Source organism: Dipodomys ordii, unplaced genomic scaffold (genome assembly GCF_000151885.1).
Source record: "Dipodomys ordii isolate 6190 unplaced genomic scaffold, Dord_2.0 Scaffold27, whole genome shotgun sequence".
Classification (NCBI taxonomy): Eukaryota; Metazoa; Chordata; class Mammalia; order Rodentia; family Heteromyidae; genus Dipodomys; species Dipodomys ordii.
This window is the reverse complement of record NW_012267243.1, coordinates 11,286,297-11,295,503: the sequence shown is the minus strand read 5'-3', so window position 1 is coordinate 11,295,503 and position 9,207 is coordinate 11,286,297. Positions and strand designations below refer to the sequence as shown.

The following is a 9,207-nucleotide window of genomic DNA, read 5'->3' as shown; positions in this document are numbered from 1 at the left end:
CGGAAGTGGCGCTGTGGCTCAAGTGGTAGAGCGCTAGCCTTGAGCTGAAGAGCTGAGGGACAGCGCCCAGGCCCAGAGTTCAGGCCCCATGACTGGACCCAAAAAAAAAAAATTAAAAAAAGAAGACAGCAGGCAGCCCTAGCTGCGATCTCCAGGAGCATTGCTGAATGGGCTTCGCTCTGTGTGTGTGTGTGTGTGTGTGTGTGTGTGTGTGTGTGTGTGCATATGTGAGTGACACTGGGGCTTGAACTCAGCGCCTGTTTGCTGTTCCTTGCCTTTGGTTTTTGCTCAAGGCTAATGCTCTACCACGTCTGGGTTTTTTGCCAGTTAATTGGAGATAAGCATTTTACAGACTTTTCTGCTCCATGTGACTTTGAGCTACAATCCTCAGATCTGTTTCCTGAATAGCTAGGATTGCAGGCGTGAGCCAGCAGTGCAGTCTGAGGGGCTGAGACATAAGAAAGCAGTCCAAATACCGTATTGACTGCTGCTTTCGACTCCCTCCGGCTGTGTGGATTTGGAGCAGCCCGTGTCTGACCTGTCTCCTTTTCTTCTTGCAGAAACCTTACCACACGGCAGCGTGTGTGGGAATGGTAACAGCCACTACTTCACCAACCCCAGCTACCACACACTCACCCAGCGTGCTGCCTCCCCCCACTTTAACAACAGGGAGACGCTCACCATCGCCAAGGTGAGAGGTGCTGGTGGGGGGGAGCTAGCATAATGAAGACTGCCCTAGGTAATTCCCATGTGTGGTCCGCACGATTCTGCTAGCGGTCCTCTGGACGTGTCTCAGCGCCTCCAGTGTAATAACCACATCCTCAGAAATGGGGACCCCTGGTGACTAGCTGGTGAGTGAGGCAGCTGCCATGAGAGGCCAGGCTCCATATCTATCCACCGTGGGTGTTACTTCCATGACACCTCCGTGGGAAAGTGCTCCTGACCCTTTTATTTGGAGGGAAGTGTCTCATAATTGCTGGTGCTCTACCATGTGAGCCATGCTCCCAGCTTTTTTGCTTATATTTACTTTTCAGATAGGGTCTTCTTTTTTTTGTCTTGAGGGACTTGGCCTTGGACAGTGATCCTCCTACCTATACTTTTCACAAAACCCAGGTTATAGGTCCACACCAGCACACTCAGCATATAGGCTGATATGAGGTCTTCCTAAACAGATCCTGGGGCTAGCCTCTAACTGTGGCCCTTCGTATCTCTGCTTCTCAAGGATTTAGGATTACAGTAGTATACTACCACACTCACACGGAAAATATTTCTAATTTAACTTAAGATTGTAAAATAAACTATTGTGACATTCATTTTTAATTTTGGCTTTATTGCCAGTTGTGGGGCTTGGATAGTAATTTAAAAAAACCTTAAAGACATATAGCAGACTCAATCCTGAATAAAACCATCAAGTTTGTCTTTCCTGCTTAGCTTTCTTCTAGTACCCTTTCCAGTACCCTTTCCTAGTCCTTTTACTTTAGTGACAACAATAATACACATTTGTATGGGTTGAATCATATCTGCTACTTTTTCAAAGCCCCAAGTGGCCAAATAATAATAAGCGAATACTGCACACCAAGCATTTCCAGTCACCTTGCAAGAGGAGCTTGCTCCATCTTCGCAGCAATGTCACACCTGCTGGTGTGACTACTACCCCATTTTACAGATGAGGAAGCCAAGTGGAGGAAGGCTGGAAACTCCAGCTGTACCCTTCAATTCTTCCCACAATTCTCTGGACCCACACACGTCGCGCTCTTCCCATTGTACCCAAATAATGCTTCCAGTTTCATTGTAAGTCTCATCACTCTTCACTTCTCCATTAACTTAATCTAGAAAAAAATGAGCTAATTAATTTAATCCAGTTGTCATTAAATTAATGCAGCTAGACTTTGATTACAGTGCTGAGTGGTTAAATGGCATTTCTCACTCCGGAGATTCAGCTTCATCATTCCCCTTGTCCTCAGGCAGATTCAGGGAAGTTTGTGTGTCTTCCTGACACATGAGCAATATCACGCATATTTTAATGGGAAACCTTAGATCCAGAATTCATCCAGTGTCCGATTCGAAATTCCATGTGCAGAGACCCAAGAGAGGCACTCTATCGTATGAGGGTGTGGAAGGAAGAGCTTCGGTGTGGAGACAGGGCTGGGGTGCAGAAGGCAGGTTCTCTGCCTCCAGGAGTCGTGGCCTCTCACCTCCAGGCTGGCTTAGTGCCCCGGACTTGCTTTTCACCAGACAGGTAGTGCACCGTGGCACACAGTGCTGCCTTTTTAACATGTCTACCGTTTCTGTGTCTCCTAGGCAAAGAACAACCAGCTGTTTGTGAATCTTAAAAGCGTGAACCCTGGGAAGAGAGGCCCCGTGGTGGACTGTGCCGGGACGCTGCCTGCGGACTGGAAGCAGGGCGGCTACCTCAATGAGCTCGGTGTGTGCGGCCGGTGCCAGCCGGCGCCCTGCATGAACCCAGAGGCCTCCTTGGAATGGGCACCAAAAGCCCAGAGGATGGGATTCTGTCTAGCACCTCCACGGGGCATGCTTGATTTGTGTAACAAATGCTTTCTGAGTTGTGCGTGTGCGTCAGGGATTGCTAGACCAGCAGCTCTCTGCCCGGCAGTGCTGCGTTCTAGCTCCTCTCTTCCCTCTAAAGTTACAAAATTACTCTGCTAGGTCATCATCTCAGGAGGCCAGTTGGAGAAATGGTGTCCAGGTTTAGGGCCTATCGTCTGGGCAGGATTGGTGGCGCAGGTGCATGACTCGAGGACAAGATGACAGAATATGACCCAACCCACCATCTCCCACAGCTTCTGCCTCAGATCCAAGTCAAGCAAACACTTCTGTGGGTAGAATTTCCAGGGAGTTAGGGATCATGTCTCAGAAGCTGAGAGCAAAGACTAATTTTCTCTTTGGTAAAATTTCTCTTTCTTTGCTACAAACCCTTTTATCCTGCCTCCTTATTTAACATTATGCCTCCCCCATCAACTTGGAGCTAGGCTCGATTGCTAGTAACCCAGACCAAGACAATACACTCAAGGGAGAAAATAATATTCCCCTTTTCTGTTCCACCGTGGCTGGTATTAGACTTGCCTTCTTCCTTCTCTTTCTCTTTATTCAGTGTTCCCAGTGGGCCATCAGCATCTGAACCCGAGTTTAACAATCACTTGAAGAAGTATATCATTGAGGTGGCTATTATTTCGTCAATATTCTCACATACTTACTTGGACTATTCATAACAAGTCATTATTACTCCTGACTTTTAACTAGGTGCTGATTGACCTAGAAAGAAATATGATATTCCTTTTCATCAAAGGTCCCTTGAATGACTTTCAAATGGGCTGTTTCTTGAGTGTGTGCCCCTTTAATTGCCATTCATTGATTTGGTGCTTTGAGATTCACAAAGCTTTTACCTGAGCCATACTTCCCTAAACGATGACAACCACCTTGGATGGCGGAAGACAGGTTTTGTATCCCCCATTTGAGAGATGCTTAGAGTGCTGAACAGCACGGCAGAAACAGCATGACTAAAGAGCGATGATACCCAGTAGAATTCCTGATTCTAGGTTAATGCTAACAATGCACCAAAACCAGGTGGTGTAACGGGCTAAATAAGGAAGGGTCTCTGGTCTTCTTAGTAACATTGTGGATACATGCATCTGTGACTGAAGTCTTTTCTTTGTGATACCTGTGAATTCATTGGTTTAAGCAAATGGTTGCGTGTGTTCTGTGACAGCATACTTCATGTTTCCCAGTGTGAGCAGGAGTAATTTTCCTTTGGCGACCCCTACCCCTTTGAAGGTCAGATCTAAAACAAGAAAGCTATGATGCAGCCACTAGGCAGGCTCAGACCCCAATCGATGCCCCCACATCTAGAAATACCAAATTGTTAAGATAAAAACTGCATACAAACAGTCAAGATCTAGGACTGGCCTGTAGCAAGTTACCCAACAATGAGTATTTGATGTTTCCAGTTTTCAGAAAACATTCTTACCGTGGAGACAGTAATATCCCAGTTAGTGGGAAAAACCATCAGGGCTTCCTAAGAGCTGCCCTTGTAGGTCAATTTTCAGTTCTAGCCTTGGCTATGACTTTCCTTCTCTGCAACTTTGAGTCATATACATTGATTTAACACTCCCTAGGTGTTCCTGAGTTTATCAGCCTTTCCTGGAGCTCTTATGAAAGAGCAAGTGATGATCATATGTGTGTGTGTGTGTGTGTGTGTGTGTGTGTGTGTGTTACACATGTTTATGGTAGTGGGGTCAGTAGCTGATTAGCCCCTTTGATAAACATTATAGTGGGAAGATTGTCACCCACCACGATCAAGATTGTAACCCACCATGATCCTGGAACTTTAGGTGGGTTTTCTCCTCCTTTCTCTTCTCACAGGGTGATTTTGTTTTTCTTTCTTCATTACAGGTGCTTTTGGACTTGACAGAAGCTACATGGGGAAATCCTTAAAAGGTAGGGTATATAGTTGAGAATGAAATGTTTATATCAGAATCACAATTTTAAGAATTATCTCACAGGCTTTTTTTTCTAAACAAAGCAAAAGCGCAGTGTAAAGATAATTTAAAACTGTCAGCATGGTAAATTGCTATGACACACAAACCTGTTTGACATCAAGAGAGTGACCATAGGCAGATCTTTTTAGAACAAAAGTTTTGGTTAAAAAAAAAAGTTTGTTTGCAGTGGAAATACTCATATTGTCTTTAAAAGAAATTAGGGTTATAGGGAGAGGAATACATAAAATATAAAATAGCCAGGAAAATAAGAAGATCTCAGCATGATGATGTGTTTACTAAGGGCTGCTCTTCTGGACGTGTTTGGATGTAGGTTCCCTAATATAGAAGCATAGAGAAAGATCTTACAGTACATAAACCATCTTGTATCTCAAGGTCATCAACTGCTGGTTTCTAGATTGAAACCTTTGTAAAGTCAAAAGCTTCCACTAGGACATTTTGTATTTGGAAAACAGAATGGGATTAACTGTACTTGAATATGAGCATTAGAATCAAATCAGCCCATGGATGTCTCTTAAAGTGGAGGTAAAATGACTTTATGGATGTAAGTGTAATCAGTGAGTAATTTTATAGCATTTTCTCTCCAAAAGAAGCAGAAAATATGTACCATTGGTTTCAACAGATCGAAGTATAGGGAGCTAGCTATAAGAAAAAGACAACTTGCCAACACCAAAAAACAACGCTCAAGAAACAGCATTTGTGTTTTCCTCCCGTCTTCCATCACAGATCTGGGAAAGAATTCTGAATATAATTCAAGCAACTGCTCCCTAAGCAGTTCTGAAAACCCATACGCCACCATCAAAGACCCGCCAGTGCTACTTCCTAAAACCTCCGAGTGTGGCTACGTGGAAATGAAGTCGCCAGCGCGGAGAGATTCCCCCTATGCCGAGATCAATAATGCAACCTCAGCCAACAAGAATGTTTATGAAATCGGTGAGTGCTCACAGCCGTAGCACTGGGCACACGTGATTGGCTTCCACACAATGTTAAATGGCCCGTATTTTACATGCAAACTGTGTTCACAGGAATCACATTAATCAAGGTGAAATTTATTTCTCGGGAAAAATACCATTTAGCCAATTTAAAGTCCATCGGCTAAATCTTCTACCTATTCATCCACCTTTTATTTTGTAACCACAGTAAATGTGTATCATATTAGCTCACATATCAAGTTAGCCAAAACAAATGGTGTGCCAGGCACCAGTGGCTCACTCCTGTAAGCCTAGCTACTCAGGAGGCTGAAATCTAAAGAGGGAGTACAGTTGGAAGCCAGCCTGGGCAGGAAAGTCCATGAGACTCTTATCTCCAATAAACTACTCAGGAAAGGCCAAAAGAGAAGTGGTGCTCTGGGTCATGTGTTAGCGCTAACTTTGAGTAAAAGATCAAGGACAGTGCCCAGGCTGAGTTCAAGCCCCAGGACTGATTTTAAAAAAAAAAGGGGGGGGTGAGCAGGTGGCTCATGCCTGTAATCTTAGTTACTCAGAAGACTGAGATTTGAGGATTGCAGTTCAAAGCCAGCCTGGGCAGGAACGTCTGTGAGACTCTTATTTCCAATTAACCACCAGAAAACTGGAAGTGGTGCTGTGGCTCAAGTGGTAGAACACTTGCCTTGAGCTGAAGAGCTCAAGGACAGAGCCCAGGCCCAGAGTTCAAGCCCCACCACCAACCAAAAAAAAAAGATGATCACATGGTAGGTATGAAGAAATCAAGGGAATATGTGGAAATATAAAACATGAGTCATTGTCTCAAAAAAAATGGTTTCAGTGGACTATGCAGGTGATTCCTTTCCTAGTTGGATGTTATATTAATATGGTGCTTTCAGTAGAATAGGAACATTTAAATTGTCTAATAAATCAAAAATATTCTCAAATGTGAATCTGCTACATATTAGTAAGAATTTGATTTAAAATCATAGTTATTTGGAATGCTCTTTGTGAATTCCTTTTGGGAACAGATAAAACATACCACATTTGCAATTGGCTAGATAGTTGGACTATATTTTACTTTCTCTGTCATTCTGTTTCCTCTCTCTCTGATTCTCTCATAGTACTTATGATTTTTAACTCTAAAAATGAAGTGGACAATTTAATGCCAGTAATTTGCTTCAGGACATATAATGGAAAATAATGAAACCATTTACTTTTAAGGAATTAAGACAGATTTTTAATGTGGAAACTGTGGTGGCATTACTTTCTTTATTTTAAATTTGCAACTATTTCCCTTTAAATTGTCTGGTAAGCCCATCACAGGAGAATGCGAACTCGCTGCAGAATGACAGCCTCGGTATTATGAACATGAATTGAGTTACACTTTAAAGTCTTCTGAACTCTGAATCAGGGATTTAAACTAAATTATTCTCAAGGGATTTTTGAGACAATGATTCATGTTTTGTATTTCCACCTATTCCCTTGATTTCTTCATACCTACCATGTGGTCATCTTTTTTTTTTCTCTCTCTCTCCCTGGTCTTGGGGTTTGAACTCAGAGCCTAAGTCCAGTCCTTGAGTTTCTTTTGCTCACAGCTAGCACTCTACCACTTGAACCACAGTACCACTTCTGGCTTTTTCTGACTAGTTTATTGGAGATAAGAGTCTCACAGACTTTCCTGTCTGGATTGGCTTCAAACTTCAATCCTCAGATCTCAGCATCCTGAGTAGCTAGGATTACAGGCTTGAGCCTCCGGTCCCCAGCTTTGTGGTCATCCTTTCATTCAGAATACTATTTGTGTGTGTGTCAGTTGGTCCAACACTATAATACCCACTGTTTTCATAACTGTGAATGTACTGTGTACATATCGGTGGTAGTGAGGACTGCACTCAGGGCTTCCAGGTGGAGAGGCAGGTGCCACACCCCAGCACTTTCTCTGTGCTGATTATTTTTGAAATAGGGTTGTCCCACTTGTCCAGGTGGGCGTTTACATGCTGGATCACAGTCTGCCTATTTTAGGCTTCCATTGTAACTAGAATGACAAGCACATGCCACCATGCCCAGCTCCTGTGGGAGGAAGAAGGGATCTCACGGACTTTTCTGCCTGGGCTAGCCTCTACTGTGAGCCGTTCAATCTCAGTGCCCAGCAATACAGAGGTGGGCCACCAACACCAGGCTCAATCGTATTTGGAAAATAGTATTTTTCCGTATATTCTTTATGAAGATATATATTATGTGTTTGATAGTTGCAAGGAGTACCATCTTTTTTGACCATCTTTTTCCTTCCTGATATATTAACATGTCCCTGGTTCTCCCAGAACCTACAGTGAGTGTCGTCCAAGGAATATTCAGCAATAATGGACACCTTACCCAGGATCCATACGACCTGCCAAAGAACAGTCGCATCCCTTGCCACTATGACCTGCTGCCAGCCCGGGGCAGTTCATCTTCCCCTAAGAGAGAGGATGGTGGCGGCGGCAGCAGCAGCAGCAGCAGCAGCAGCAGTGAATGACGCCAAAGGACCACTGGGTGACCCAAGAACTCTTCCCAGAACTGCAGTCCAGTTCTTCTCCCTGTTCAAGTTTGCCGCCTTTCATGAATGTTAATTAGCTTGGTAGGCAATTGCCGGATGCGATCCGGAAAGCTCACAACCAAGGCTGCCGCTCCGTGTAGGTGATCTCTGGGAGGGCGGAAGGAAAGATACATCATCATGATTTCCTCTTGCTAGTAGTTTTAGCGCTGCACCATGAAGCATGACTTTTTGGAACATGTTGGCTAAAAAGATGAACTTGCATAACGCCTTTGAAGACACCGGCTGGATCCCTGCGTGGACCGTTTGAATACCTTTTCTCATTTGCATCGTGGAGCTATACCTAGGATTGTGCAGTTTTCCCTAAACTCACTTAGTTAAAAAATGGGAATCATTAAACATGGTGAAGAGATGAGGCATATAATATTGAGTCCTTATTGCTTAGTTGTTGTTGTTTTGTCCAAGTTGGGCTCTGACTTTACAAGGATTGTTCAGGGAAAGTCTTCGGTCAGTGGCAGGACTGGAGGAACTCTGAATAAACACTAGCCGTGGTCAGCAAACTTAAAGATGAAAAACTTTAGTTTTCTTAGGATGAGAAAATGTACAATTAGAATTGTTTTAGGAATAGTAAAGCATTGCAAAAATCAACACATAACTGTGCCAGGCACAGGCTTGTCTTTCCCTGTTTGACCCTTGGCCCAGTTCAGACCCGTGATGTTTATCTGCTCATCACCTCCGTCATACACAGCAGCTACGTGGAGGTCATCACATATCAGTGATTGTTTCAGAAATAGACAGGTAAAAGCATTTTATTTTTGAAAGACTAGATCCAATTAATGTGTAATGCCTGGCAACAGTTGTAAAGTTTAAGCATAAGAAGATGCTTCATACATGCTGTAATATAGAATTAGCAGGAAGGTTTGATTAATGTTTCCCTAGACATTTCCAAAGTATTTTTATGCATTTTATGGAAAAGGGCACTTTCCTTTTTATTAATTGTTGATGTAGAGAAACTATGCTTAAGCTGGTCTTTTGCATTGCTAATATGACATGTATCCCCTTTGTCATTAATTTGTGTTTTCATTAAGTTGTATATTCTATGTTTTGTAGTGTTTGGATTGTTCATGAAAAACTATTATGTGTTCATTGTTTCTTGTATTATTGCCATTCAGCTTCTGCTTGATAAAAATGCAATGCAGTTTTTCTTTTGGAAGGAAATGAAAATACATAATTTGAA

At 43.1% G+C, this 9,207-nt stretch overlaps 1 protein-coding gene across 1 annotated transcript in view; it reads left to right on the top strand.

Moving 5' to 3' along the window:
* Positions 1-7,952, top strand: part of Megf10 (multiple EGF-like-domains 10) — a gene marked incomplete at its 5' end in the record, with an annotated part of 100,063 nt that extends 92,111 nt beyond the window's left edge. Inside the window, 5 exons of the mRNA XM_013015532.1 lie at positions 527-691; positions 2,302-2,425; positions 4,411-4,455; positions 5,241-5,447; positions 7,759-7,952. Coding sequence (XP_012870986.1) covers positions 527-691; positions 2,302-2,425; positions 4,411-4,455; positions 5,241-5,447; positions 7,759-7,952 — 735 coding nt within the window. The remainder of the gene's footprint in view (positions 1-526; positions 692-2,301; positions 2,426-4,410; positions 4,456-5,240; positions 5,448-7,758) is intronic.
* Positions 7,953-9,207: the final 1,255 nt, after the last annotated feature.